This window comes from Choloepus didactylus, chromosome 13 (genome assembly GCF_015220235.1).
Source record: "Choloepus didactylus isolate mChoDid1 chromosome 13, mChoDid1.pri, whole genome shotgun sequence".
Taxonomy (NCBI): Eukaryota; Metazoa; Chordata; class Mammalia; order Pilosa; family Megalonychidae; genus Choloepus; species Choloepus didactylus.
The window spans coordinates 85,345,178-85,359,373 of record NC_051319.1 but is presented as its reverse complement, the minus strand read 5'-3'; the positions used below and the strand labels follow the sequence as shown (position 1 = coordinate 85,359,373).

At 42.4% G+C, this 14,196-nt stretch overlaps 2 protein-coding genes across 2 annotated transcripts; both read right to left on the bottom strand.

The window, feature by feature from the left end:
• Nucleotides 1–4,856: 4,856 nt before the first annotated feature.
• On the bottom strand, nucleotides 4,857–9,722 carry PCDHB15 (protocadherin beta 15). Its single transcript, XM_037801537.1, has one exon. The coding sequence runs from the start codon at nucleotides 8,578–8,580 to the stop codon at nucleotides 6,190–6,192; it is 2,391 nt and encodes a 796-aa protein (XP_037657465.1). The 5' UTR covers nucleotides 8,581–9,722; the 3' UTR covers nucleotides 4,857–6,189.
• A 206-nt stretch (nucleotides 9,723–9,928) lies between these two features.
• LOC119508093 (protocadherin beta-15-like) lies at nucleotides 9,929–13,684 on the bottom strand. Its single transcript, XM_037801538.1, has one exon. It carries the CDS (start codon nucleotides 13,350–13,352, stop codon nucleotides 11,070–11,072), a length of 2,283 nt encoding a protein of 760 aa, XP_037657466.1. The 5' UTR covers nucleotides 13,353–13,684; the 3' UTR covers nucleotides 9,929–11,069.
• Between the last annotated feature and the right edge of the window lie 512 nt (nucleotides 13,685–14,196).

Sequence of the window (14,196 nt, the reverse complement as noted above, 5' to 3'; positions counted from 1 at the left end):
TTTTTAGCCTCCACTTTTTGAGTTTGCCAAAATTAGAGATGTCTGACTTCTTTGTGGCAGATGAAACTTTCAACAATTGTCAGATGATAGAAATTTCATTGCAGAAAAAGACAGAAATTGGTCAAAGGACTTTTTGTTTCACATCAAAGCTAATGCCTAAACAATGTTTGGGTATTCCCAGAACTATTTCGGCATTTTCAATAATGTGAATAGCTCTGGTTCTTGACCTGATCATTCACTAGTGGTGGTATACTACAGAAATGGGTGCGCATGACCTGTGGTAAAACCTATGCAGTAATTTTCAGGCTAGTGATCTTAGCTAGTGGTGGTGATTGTAATGATATGCAAATGCTCAGGTGTGACTATGGTTCATTAATTTTCTTTTGGTATGGTAGGAGTATATTGGAAGGAATTAAGTTATTTCAGGATATTTGTTTTTCCCATTGCTTTGCTTTATTTTGTTCGGAAACTTTTTTTTATCAATAAAATAATTTTGAAATAAACAGAAAAAAAATTCAGGCTAGTGATCCAGTGAATGGAGAGAATGTTCTGATTATTTTTTGTTGCTTTCCCAGAAAAAACACTGAAGGTTTTGCCTGGATTCGATTTCTGCACATGGAGTATTCTAATTAGGCCTCCTTTCAAGTTCTAATGCCCACCACCAAAGAAAACTCTCATTGAATATTTTGCTTTATTTGGGAAAAAGACACAAATCTCTCCCTAAATAGATTGGGAATATATACATATGAAAGTTTTCTATAAATACCTATATTCTATTGGTTTTACAGGAAAGTGATCAGAGAATAGGCCTTTGATTAATAATAATAATTTTCATGTATTCTCTGTTCTCATGTGAAGAAAACACATCATTACAGAGTGTTCATCCGGGATTTATGAAACCCGTTAGAGGTTTATCCTGAGAATAACTCTTAACCCTCCATTATGACTTCCTAATACCCAGAGAGACCCCTGCTGGAATAGTCAAAGTTCCAATTTTTTAAGAAAACCTTTCCTCAAAATTCAGCCACCAGCCAAAAGGAATCATTTCATATACGTCAAAATATTAGTATTGGCTAAACTCTCTAGAATTACATTCCATATTTATATTAGTAGAACTAGAACAGAAGTTACATGATATTTTCTACAGTGGTTTGGAGGATAGTGAAGAGATGCTGCGGCTCCTTCTCACTATGCCAAACATAGTGACTGTGATTCTCAGGAAACTATCTCCCCCATGTAACTGCTTTTGTGTAAAGGATTCAAGCTCTCCTTTACTTTCCAATTATTGGAATAAGGTACCCCCACAGGAATACATTCATGTGATCACAAATATTTGTGGACTTCAAACTCCATTTGGAAAGAAAGGGCAAGGAAGGGAGATTATTTTAAAAGGGCAATGGCCTTAGCTTAATATCATAAAAGACAAATTGGAACTCATAGAAACTTTAAAAGAAGGTTACGAAGTCTGGAAGAGAAAAAGAAAAGGAAAATTAATGACTTTGTGCTGATGGAAGCCTCTATCCTGGTAAGCCTACTAGGAAACAATAGTCAAGATTATGTGTGACATAAAGGAGATTTCATTTCTCATCTTTCCACCAGCAATTTCAGATTGCTGACCTACTTATGGAGATTTTCAAGATCCATATTTAATCAATTTATTTTACTAAGTAAAATTTTTGACCCTACCACTTCCCTGCCTGAGAGAAATAGGTGTTCTGGATTGCTGCATAAACATCCTAGTCATCTTGCTCAGGATGTCACTAATGCCTGGCATTTATCAGTTCAACTTGTCATTCTATTCTATAAAACTCAACTTTTTGGGATGCTGCTAGCCAGGAATATTTCTTTGAAACCTTAATTATCTGCATATGCTTTGCATTAGCCAGACCAAGAGATGACCGAGTGAAGATTTAAAGTCAGCAGTAGCAGGTCAGAGTACAGTCCCTTGATAACACCTAAGGGAATGCAAAACTACTTTTCTTCCAAGCATCTCACACAGCCTACCTAGACAATTTGGGACCTAGCCAAGCAACAGTCTAAATAAATATTAATTGTGAGGAGGGGTCATATGTCAGTTTGGAATTCATTTGTCTGTAATCAACAGAAAACCCAACTACAATTGCATAAATACATGGGGGTTTTAGCTCCAGAAAGCCTGGAGAAGGTAGTGTAGAATTGTTGCATCAGCTAACCAATGCTATCAGTAATTTAGGGGCTTTCTATCTTTCCATCTTGTCATCCTTAGTGTATAGCCTTTGTATTATGGTATTCACCTCATGACTGTAAGTTGGCTACTTCAGCTCCAGGGTTATTCCCCGTTACCCATTCCAGTTAAGAAAAAGGAATAAGGGCAAAAGACTAAGGACCATGCTACCTCAGACTAGCCCTTTGAAAAATCTTTACAAAAATCCCAATTCCCCAATTGAATTTTTAAACCATTGACAATAACTGAGGAGTCATATGACACTCCTAGCTGCAAGGGATTAAGGGAATGTGAATATTTGGGGTAGAAAGGGGGGAGGCAAGGAAAAATGGGCTTGAAAATACTTTTTTTGTAGCCATTTGCATTCATTTCCTACTGCTGCTGAAAGAAATTACCACAAACCTAGTGGCTTAAAATGATAAGAATTCATTATTTTTACAATTCTTGAGGTCAGAAGTATAACAGATCTCACTGGGCTAAATCAAGGTGTTGGCAGGGCTTCATTCCTTTCTGAAGGCTATAGAGGAGAATCCCTTTTCTTGCCTTTTCCAGCTTCTAGAGGTTGCCCGCATTCCTTGGCTAGTGACTTACTTCCATCTTCAAACCCAGCAATGGTCAGTCAAGTCTTTTTCATATCATATCACCCTGATACTCTTATTCTGCCTCCACTTCTACTTTCAAGGATTTATGATTACATGAGGCCCAGCCAGATAATCTAGAATATTATCCCTATTTTAAGGTCAGCTGATTAGTATTCCATCTGCAATATTAATTTCTCTTTGCCATGTAACAATATATTCACAAGTTCTGGGGATTATGACATGAGCATCTTTGAGGACCACTGTTCTCCCTACCACAGTCCACCCTCTGATCCCCAAAGGTTCACATCAGTCTCACATGCGAAATACATTCACTTCATCCCAAGGTACCTGAAATGCTCAAGCCATTACAGCATTGATTCAAAATCCAAAACTTCATCTAAGTTTAATCTGCTCAAAAATCCCAAATCTCATTATCTAAAGCATCTAAATTAGGTAGGGGTGAGAATATGGATATGCTATATTTTAGGGCACAATTCCTCTCCACCTGTGAAACTAAACAATTTGTCTGCTCCCAACATAAAATGGTAGAACAGGTGTAGGGTAGCAGTAATAGACATTCCAGTTCAAAAAGGGAGAAAATAGAAAGTATAAAAAGAGTCACCTATCCCAATGTACAAGTTCATCCAGGAAAACTCCATTTTATCCATTCAAAGCCTGAGACTAACCCTCTGTGGTTTGCAGCTCCACCCTCTGAACTTGAGGCTCCAACCTCTAAGTCATACTTCCTTTTTTGTGAGAGGTAGCCTGTGTTTGCAGCTGAGTAGTTTTATAGATTTGTTTCTTGCCTATAGAATTTTGTGGGTACAACAGTCTTATTTCATTTTGTCCTGTTTTAGTCCAAGCTGGAAGTGTTTCTGTTGGTATAACATTCTCAAAAACCTTGTGGGCCTCCATTTAATTCATTAGACAAGAGGCTCCTCCACAGTTCTTTCATGGATAATCTCATCTCTATTCCTGGCCTCTGCTGAGTCCTATCTCATCTATTCAAAGAGCCTTCTGTATGACTGAAAACTCTGACCCTTTGATCCTTTCAAGGCACTAGCAAAAAGGTGTCCAGCCACATTGTTGACTTTCTCTTCAGAGCACACTTTTCTGACAGTAAATTTTCTAATTTTAGCATCGTTTGCAGTCTGAATAGGCTGAGAGAATTTCCCAAATCATCAAAATGTGGTTTCTTTTTGCTTAGTGGTTCCCTCAATCTATCTCATCCCTCTTACATTTTACTATAAACAGCAATAAGAAACCAGTCCATATCTTCACACTGTGCTTGGGAATTTCACTGGTCACAAGTTCAGCTTTCCACATAACTGCAGGACACAATCCAGCCATTATATAACAAGGATTCCTTTTCCTCCAGTTCCCAATGAAATGTTCCTCATTTCCTATTGAGTCTTCACCAGCAGCACTTTTAACACCCATACTTCTACCAACAGTTTATTTACAATGATTTAGATACTCTCTAAGGTAAAATATATTTTCTCTACCATGTTTCTCACTTCCTTCTGAGTCCTCACTAAGCAGAGTTTTAGCATCCACATTTCTACCAGCAGGCTGTGCAAATCACCCTAGGCTTTCTTTATAATGCTCCTCAAAATTCTTCCAGTCTCTGTTCAGTGCCTAATTCCAAAGCCACTTCTACATTTTTAGATGTTTATTACAGTAGTACCCCCACTTCCAGGTATCAAAATCTGTATCAGTCGAGGTTCAATCAGAAAAACAGAATGCATAGCGGGTATATGTTATGAGATTTACTGTTAAGGAACTGACTTATTTGATTGTGGGGGTTGCTTAGGCATGTCCAAAATCCATAGGACAGGCCATCAGGAATGGCAGGCTAGAACTTTGGGGCATGAACTGAACTGCTTTTGATAGGCAGAATTTTCTCTTCATATCAAGGAAGCCTTAGCTCTGCTTTTAAGTCCTTTCAGCTGACTGAATCAGGCCCACCCAGTTTATCTAAGACATTCTCTCTATCTTAAGTTTACTGAGTAGCAATCTTAATTCCATATAAACTTTAATTCCCTTTTGCCATAGTACATAATATATACACATTTCAGGGATTATGATGTGGTCACTCTGGGCAGGGGCTATATTCTGTCTACCACACCATTCTCTAGTATCTGCAAAGGTGATACTATCAGTAATTTAGGACCATGCTATCTCAGACTAGCCCTTTGAAAAATCTTTCCATAAAGCCCAATCCCCCAATTGAATTTTTAAATCATTGACAATAACTGAGGAGTCATAAGACACTCCTAGCTGCAAGGGATTATGGGAATGTGAATATTTGGGGTAGAAAGCAGAGAGGCCCTGCAAAGGTGAGAGGCTTCTGGAGATAGAGGAGTCAAGACAATAGAACTGGTTATTTCTCCAAATTAATCAACCCCAACACCAATGTATCCTTTAATAAATTAAGCTTTGTTAACTACTATTAATTATACAATGTATTTTCTTTCAGAGTCACTTTCAACCAGAATATCATCATACAAAGGGAAACTGATACTGGCATATCTATCAAAAGCTCTTCTAGGCCCAGAATTCAGAGGTCACTTGAGAATTTCCCTGCTACAGCAACCTACAATTGCAGGTAATGCATTACTTGATTCTAGAGTTTATTGGCCTTTAGAGTATATATAGTATCACTTTAAACAGAGTCAGTCTGGGTATGAGTAAACCTGTCAAAAACTCCTATCAGTATCATAACTTGAGTTAGAGAAAAGAACCTGTATGTCTTTTAAACAATGGTTTAGAAGAGATAAAATAGATGATGCACACATATTTCATGAGATGACATATGTATTTTAGAGTGAAGTCTGTAATTTCAAGTGTAATTTTGAAATGAATAGTTTAATATTATACATGTTGCTGTCTATTGGAAAAAATTAAAATACAAAAACACAAATACAGTCATTGGGAGAAACTGAGCATGGATAAATATATACTGTTTCCAGCCCAAACAGAAAAGAGGTTACAAAAAAGCCATGATTGTGTAAATAATAACCTAAAAACACTTCTAATATTTTTAAAATACAGTAGGATCAAAAGAAATTATACATTCTTATGTAGTTTCATATAGGGTGAAAGGTACTTTTTAAATGAGAATTATGTTTATTAGGAAGGTTAACTTTCACATCATCCCTCAGGAAAAAGTAATAAAAATTTAATTAGAAAGGAAACTATGAAATTTCCTGACATACTTTTTTTTTTACTAATACAATAATTGGAAAAGCAATTACAGAACAACCTAGCCAATAAAGTCAGGAATATCATTAGTAAGGAAAGTAGTAGAGAAAAAAGAAAAATTAGAATTAAAGATTATTATGGGTTTAGAAAAAGAAAGAGAAAAATGAAGGAGACAAGACTAGTACATCCAAAGGGGAAGTTTCAGATACCTAAACTCTTCCGGAAGGTGGGGTTTCCCTCTATTTTCCTCCCAGGTTCTTGGCCCAGAAGGTTGGGAAAGACAGGCTTCAAGAATTTGAACTCATTATTCTCAGAATCTCCCGTCAGACACACCTCGTACTGGTTGCTCTGGGACAGGGTTCCGGTGCCGCTCACGTCCACCAAGTGGCCCGGAAAGTGGCCCGCAGGCACCGAGGCCGCCCTGCGCCTCCCGCACAGCCGCACCGCGATGAACAGCAGCACCGAGAACAGGAAGAGCGACGAGACCGAGGCCAAGGCAATGACCAAGTAGACGGTGAGCGAGTCGGCCTGGGCCTCGTCCGGGGCCGCCTCCGGGAGCGGCAGGTAGGGCTGGGAGAAGCCGTCCACGAGCAGCACGTGCAGCGTGACGCTGGCCGAGAGCGGCGGCTCGCCGTTGTCCTTGACCAGCACGACGAGCCTGTGCTTGGGCGCGTCGCGGTCGCTCAGCAGCCTGGCGGTGCGCACCTCGCCGTTGTGCGCCCACACGCCGAACAGCCCGGGCTCCGTGGCCTTGAGCAGCTGGTAGGACAGCCAGGCGTTCTGGCCCGAGTCGCCGTCCACCGCCACCACCTTGGTCACCAGGTAGCCCGCCTCGGCCGCCCTGGGCACCAGCTCTGTGCAGGGCGCAGAGCCGTTCTGCAGCGGGTACAGCACGAAGGGCGAGTTGTCGTTGTCGTCCACGACCACCACGCGCACCAGCGCCTCGCTGCTCAGCGCCGGGGAGCCCGCGTCGGCCGCGCCCACGCGGAACTCGAACGCTTGCAGGGCCTCGTAATCCAGGGCCCTGAGCGCGAACAGGTGCCCGTTGTCGGCGTTGATGGAGATCAAGGAGGCGAGGGGCAGGTGCGCGTCCTGGGGCGGCAGCAGCGAGTAGGTGACTTGGGCGTTGGTGCCCGAGTCTCTGTCAGTGGCGCTGACGCTGCCGATGTGCAGGGCGGGGCTGTTGTTTTCTCGGACGAACAAGGTGTAGGAGGTTTGGGTGAAGTTTGGCGCGTTGTCATTGACGTCGGAGACCCGCACGGTTATGTTGTGCTCGGTTTTCAGCCTGGGTGAACCCAAGTCAGTGACGGTAATGGTGATGTTATACTCGGATCTGGTCTCTCTGTCCAGCTCTCCTTCAGTTATCAGAGTATAAAAATTCTCTGCAGAAGGTTTCAGGAGAAAGGGAAAATCATCCTCGATGGAGCAAACCATCCTTCCGTTATCTCCTGAGTCTCGGTCTCGTATCCTAAATAGTGCCACCTCTGTCTCCGGGGAATTTTCGGGAATAGGGCTGGTAAATGACGAAATAGTTAATTCTGGGATGTTATCGTTAACATCCAGCACCTTAATGGACACAGAGCATTTTCCAGAAAGTCCCCCACCATCAGACGCCTCTATATCCAACTCATATGAGGATATTGCTTCGAAATCTAATTTTTTAATTAGTCGAACTTCTCCTGAAAGGCGGCTTAATTCAAAAGTTTTGCTTATTTCCTGAGAACTATAAAAAAGTGAGTATGATATTTCTCCATTCGTCCCAGCATCCAAATCCCTAGCGGAGACCTTGACAACTAGGGAACCTACGTGGCTACTCTCTGGGACCTGCACCTTGTAGAGTGTCTGCTCAAACTCAGGGGCATTGTCATTGATGTCCAAGACCAGGATGCGGACCCAGGCTGTTCCTGACCGGGGCGGAGAGCCGCCATCCATCGCTGTGAGGGTTAATCTGAGCTCAGGTTGCTGCTCACGATCCAGCTCTTTGTCCATCACTAGCTCTGGGTATTTTCTGCGGTCCCCCCGGTTTTGGGTAGAAACATGGAAATGAGAGCTAGGACTTATATAGTAGTTTTGAATGTTGTTGTTGCCCACGTCCAAATCCTGGGCTTTTTTCAAAGGAAACACAGTCCCGGGAGGGCTATTCTCTGGGATTTTCAAGGTCATTTCTCCTTCTGGAAACTCAGGAGAATGGTCGTTTATGTCTCCCACTAGTAGCTCAGCTCGAAATACTGCCAATGGTTTTTTCAGTAACACTTGAAAATGCATTACACAGGGCTCCGTGGGGCCGCAGAGCTCCTCCCGGTCCAGCTTCTCATTTAATATCAACCCGCCGGTCTGCAGATCAAGCTGCAAGCACTGTCCATTGTCCTCAGAGACCACCCGGGCTTCCCGCGCAGCTAGCTCCCCCACACCCACCCCTAGGTCCTTGGCCAGGTTGGCCACAAAGGAGCCCCTCTCAGTTTCCTCCATCACGGAGTAACGCCGGGGTTCCCAGCCTGCCAGAGCTAGTCTCAGCAAGAGAAAGAGAATCAGAACTTGCCTTTGTTTGGGAAAGCGCTCGCCTCCGGCCTCCATCTTTAGATCCGTAAACATCTTTTAATGAACAGTGCCCAGCTGTACCTCGGAGAGCTAAGGGACTGAGACAGTGATCTGTCAGTTGATAAGCAGTCCGAAAATGTCTGTGCGTAGCACGTTCTGGACACTTACTGGTTCCAAGCTCTGGTTACAGGCTTTTCTTTTTGGCTATACAGATACAGATCTGAGGTAGAGTTCGTAGCATATACTTTTTTTTTTTTTTTTTTTTGGATGCTTAGCCTGCAGCGCCACCATGCGTTGTCGTTGCTTTGAATAGAATCGCACGAAGGGCAATAAGATTTTATTAAGTGCTCTCAACAAAACGGATAAATTCCTTTAGATTCACGTGTGGCCTCACTCAGCATTCTCTTTCAAGTTATAAAAAGTCTTTAAGACAGAATTGTGGTTTTTATTGGTTGAATTATACCAAGAGAAAAACTACAAGTATATTCCTGTTTATAATACTCTTTCTAAGTAAGATCATAGAGTTCTGATTTTATGAAAGTTTCATACTATGGAAAAAATGTGTATAAGGGCACTTTCTATCATTCTTACCCTGCCTTTTCTCCATATCTTATATGTACATATTTCATTGTTTCTTTTCTGTATCACCCCATGAGTGTGGGAACTTTTTTTGTTCTCTGCTACATCCCAACATCTAGAAAAATGCCTAGCACATAGATGTTCAACAAATACTTGTTGAATGGCTCAGTGAAAAAAATCACAATTAATTTTAAATGTGACAGGTAGATTCTCCTCCTTCTGTAGAAGGCCCCTTTTTTGCTGGGGGCCCTTTTCATTATATGAACTGGATAAACAAGACATCATATTGCCAAGTAGCCATTTTTCATGCCCTTTTGAATGGTAAGTTGAAATTACTTGGAATGATCTAAAATCCATTTTCATTAAATGGCATAAAATACCATAGCTCCCATAAGCAAAAGGATACATTTTAAAAAGAAAGAACATAACAAGAAGGCTCTGATGATCCTGCAAGTAAAGTGTACATTTCTTTTGGAAATACGTTTTACATTGCCAACGTTATTTTACACTAATGCTATTATAACACTAATGACATCCAAAAGAAGCTCTTTCTTATATAGTAGCATTTTCTAAGAAGTTCTATTAAACTCCCCAAAGATGGTACCATTGGAAATATCCATAAATTACTCCAAAATTATATCTTTTAACAAAAGCTTGTGCTTGTCCCTTACAAAATACCAATATTCTAGAACTTTTTTGATCATAAATGTTCATATTAATATGAAAATCAACAATAAAATATTGAATTAATGTTAAGATCTAGTTTACTAATCCCCACAAGAATATTTCAACATGCTTTTGATGAGAAGAAAACCCACTTAACTGTCTTAATTAGGAGAAATTTATTAAAAGAACCCACATTTGTTTCCAAAACCCAAAGGAGAAAGTAAACTTGGGAGGGACTGAAAAATTTACAAAAAGAAAATCTACAACAAGGTGACTCTCTTGGATGCTCTGCTTCTCTGGTTAAGCATCTCTTTCATTCTTGTCTCTCAGTGGATTGATTTTCTGTATTTCTTTCCATGCACTTAAGCTAATACAACATCACTTTCTTGTTAAGTTTTTGAAAGAACACGTTACATCTTGTTTCTAAAGCTATTTTTTAAACAGAGAGAATCAGATTGGTCCAGCTTGAATCAGCGATTCTTGACACCTTGTCTGATTGTCTGAAATAACAGAGGGAGATGGGTCATGTAAAATAAACATGGCTGCAAAATGTTCTGTTGAAGACAGGAGTAGTTTCTAGAGAAAGGTGTGTGGCCTAAACAATACCACAAAAGGGATCTATTAAAATCTTGAAATAATTATCTTTCCATAATATTCATTGTATTATATATTGATGGTTGATATAAACAAGGGAAAGCCTATATGTATGGGAGAGATTGTAGTATTTTCCATTTAATGCAACTATGAACTAAAACAATTTTTGCAAATATTTCCTTTGAAAAATTCAAAAGATATGGTAACCACAATATCAGATTCAACAGAAGATACGCTGCTAACAAATTGTTTTCTTATCATGTTTGTCCTCTAAGTAAAACCACAGGCATCAGCAGTTTATAAAAAGTTTCTGGACAACAATCACACAGAGAATGGGGGTGGGGTGACCTTCAATTCAATAGTATTTGAAATGGAAATGTTGATAAATTGAAAAAATATTCTTGATTTTACAGTAATGGAGTAAAATTGAAGGTTCTATTGTCTCCATCAAAATGGAAATAATAAAAACTAATATGAGGATATACTCAAAGAAAATTTCTAATCTCCTTAACTAGGATGATGAAATTAGAAAAAAGAATTATATATGGACCCGAATAGCTAATGCAGAACTAGTATATTAGAAATAACCTTCATGTCGACTGCAATGAAAAATCAAAAGATTCCTAATTGTATCCAAAACTATCTCCAAAGTTGGAATTTTCCTCCATATCACTGATAGCCTTCCCATGGTTGGGTACACCAGACTAACGGAACTTAAACTCACTGCTCTCTGAGCCTCCCGCCAGATACACTTCATACTGGTTGCTCTGGGACAGGGTTCCGGTGCCGCTCACGTCCACCAAGTGGCCCGGAAAGTGGCCCTCAGGCACCGAGGCCGCCCTGCGCCTCCCGCACAGCCGCACCGCGATGAACAGCAGCACCGAGAACAGGAAGAGCGACGAGACCGAGGCCAAGGCAATGACCAAGTAGACGGTGAGCGAGTCGGCCTGGGCCTCGTCCGGGGCCGCCTCCGGGAGCGGCAGGTAGGGCTGGGAGAAGCCGTCCACCAGCAGCACGTGCAGCGTGACGCTGGCCGAGAGCGGCGGCTCGCCGTTGTCCTTGACCAGCACGACGAGCCTGTGCTTGGGCGCGTCGCGGTCGCTCAGCAGCCTGGCGGTGCGCACCTCGCCGTTGTGCGCCCACACGCCGAACAGCCCGGGCTCCGTGGCCTTGAGCAGCTGGTAGGACAGCCAGGCGTTCTGGCCCGAGTCGCCGTCCACCGCCACCACCTTGGTCACCAGGTAGCCCGCCTCGGCCGCCCTGGGCACCAGCTCTGTGCAGGGCGCAGAGCCGTTCTGCAGCGGGTACAGCACGAAGGGCGAGTTGTCGTTGTCGTCCACGACCACCACGCGCACCAGCGCCTCGCTGCTCAGCGCCGGGGAGCCCGCGTCGGCCGCGCCCACGCGGAACTCGAATGCTTGCAGGGCCTCGTAATCCAGGGCCCTGAGCGCGAACAGGTGCCCGTTGTCGGCGTTGATGGAGACCAAGGAGGCGAGGGGGAGGTGCGCGTCCTGGGGCGGCAGCAGCGAGTAGGTGACTTGGGCGTTGGTGCCCGAGTCTCTGTCAGTGGCGCTGACGCTGCCGATGTGCAGGGCGGGGCTGTTGTTTTCGCGGACGAACATGGTGTAGGAAGTTTGGGTGAAGGTGGGCTCGTTGTCATTTACGTCGGAGACCAACACTGTTATCACGCGCTCAGTTTTCAGTCTAGGAGACCCCAAATCGGTGACTGTGATGGTGATGTTATACTCGGCTCTGCTCTCTCTGTCTAGCTCTCTTTCTGTTACCAGCCTGTAGAAATTCTCAACGGAAGGTTTCAGCTTGAAAGGGACATCTTCCTGGATGGAGCAAACCATCTTTCCATTTTCCCCAGAGTCTTGGTCTTGAGTACTGAAAATAGCTACTGTGGTCTCAGGGGAATTTTCCGGGATGAGGCTTGTAAGTGACGCCACTGTCAGTTCTGGGGTGTTGTCGTTTATATCCATCACCTGCATTAGGACAGTACATTTTCCAGCAAGACCTGCCCCGTCAGAGGCCTTAATATCTACGTGGTATGATGCAATTTTTTCAAAATCTAAGGTACTAATTATTTTAATGTCTCCTGTGAGTTCATTAAGTGCAAATGTCTTGGCAATCTCTTCATCACCATAAAAAAATGAGTAGAATATTTCGCCGTTTATTCCTGTGTCTAAATCTGTAGCAGAAACAGTGACAATAAGTGATCCCAGGGGGCTATTTTCAGGGATTTGCACGTGATAGATTGGCTTTGCAAACTCAGGAGCATTGTCATTGATGTCCAATACATCAATGAGGACCAGGGCGGTGCCAGTCTTGGGAGGAGCCCCCCCATCTACCGCCAGAAGGGTTAACCTGAGTTCAGGCTGCTCCTCACGATCCAGGGCTTTGTCCAGCACCAGCTCTGGGTATTTTCTGCCTTCACTGCCGTGGCGGGTGAAAACATGAAAATGGGAATTGGGATAGATGGTGTAGTTTTGAATGTTGTTGATGCCTACGTCCAAATCCTGTGCATTCTTCAGGGGAAAGACAGTCCCTGGAAGACTGTTTTCCATGATTTTCAGAGTCATTTCCACTTCTGGGAACACAGGGGAATTGTCATTTATGTCACCGACCAAAATGTTAAACCTATGTACCTCCAAAGGTTCTTCCAGTAACACCTGGAATTGCAACACACAAGGCTCAGTAAAGCCGCACAGTTCTTCCCGATCTGGTTTCTCATTTACTTGCAAATCTCCGGTCTGAAGATTCAGCTGAAAGTGCTTTTTGTTATCGTTAGTAATGACCCGAGCCCTCCGCCAGGACAGTTCTCCTACCTTTAGCCCCAGGTCTTTTGCTAGATTGGCCACAAAAGAACCCCTCTCTGTTTCTTCTGCCACAGAATACCCTACTCGCTCCGAGCACGTCTGAGCCAGTAAAACAAAGAGAAGCAGAACTTGCCTTAGTCTAGGAAAGCGCCCCTCTTCAGCCTCCATTTCTGTAATACAAAAAAGCCTTCAGGGAAATAAGGCCTCAGGCAGTGCTGGGTCCGAGTGCCTAGGTGGATCTGTCGGTAGTCTGCTCCGGGATGTAGGTGGGTCTGGGAAGCAATCCTTGCAACAATGCAATCCGGTTAAGACTCCTCTTAGATAGCTCTATATATGACTTTCTGCCAGAGCAGTAACAATCTGCAGGGCTGTTTTGTTTTGTTTTTCTTGAGCCTTAGCTTAGAGCGCCACCATGTGTTGTACTTAAACCTACTTTGCTAAATTGTTAGAAAACATGCATTTCACTTATTCAGATTTATGCAGAAAACCACAAACTTCTAATTACATATATGGGGTGATTTATAAATAAAAACAGTAATTTCTATTCTCATGTGAGATTATGAATGTGGAAATAGTGCCAGACACTTTGGGAAATAATGCAAGCACAGTTAACTATATTTGTTATTTATTCAACAAATACTTACTGATTTTATAATAAGTGTCAGGCACTGTAGAAAGTTGCTTGGAAAACAGATCCCTTCTCTGGCCTCATGGAGCTTGCAATATAGTGTCTACTATACTGTGTAATGAGAGCTCTGGGGGTGATTGAGCAGGAAAAAAAAGATGTGTGGCTATCAGTCTATTCAAAAAGAAAGAACATGCACCACTAAACTCTTAATTCATTGATAGCATGGTAAATGAAGAAATTCATTCACACCTCTCAGGATTATAAACTTAAGTGATAGAAGAGCTAGAACTAGTTTATTAGGCAAAAGCAAAAGGCAGCTTAAGGGGCTGTGGATAACATTTCTAAATATTGTCTAAGAACAATGTACTTCTATGAGCAGATTAT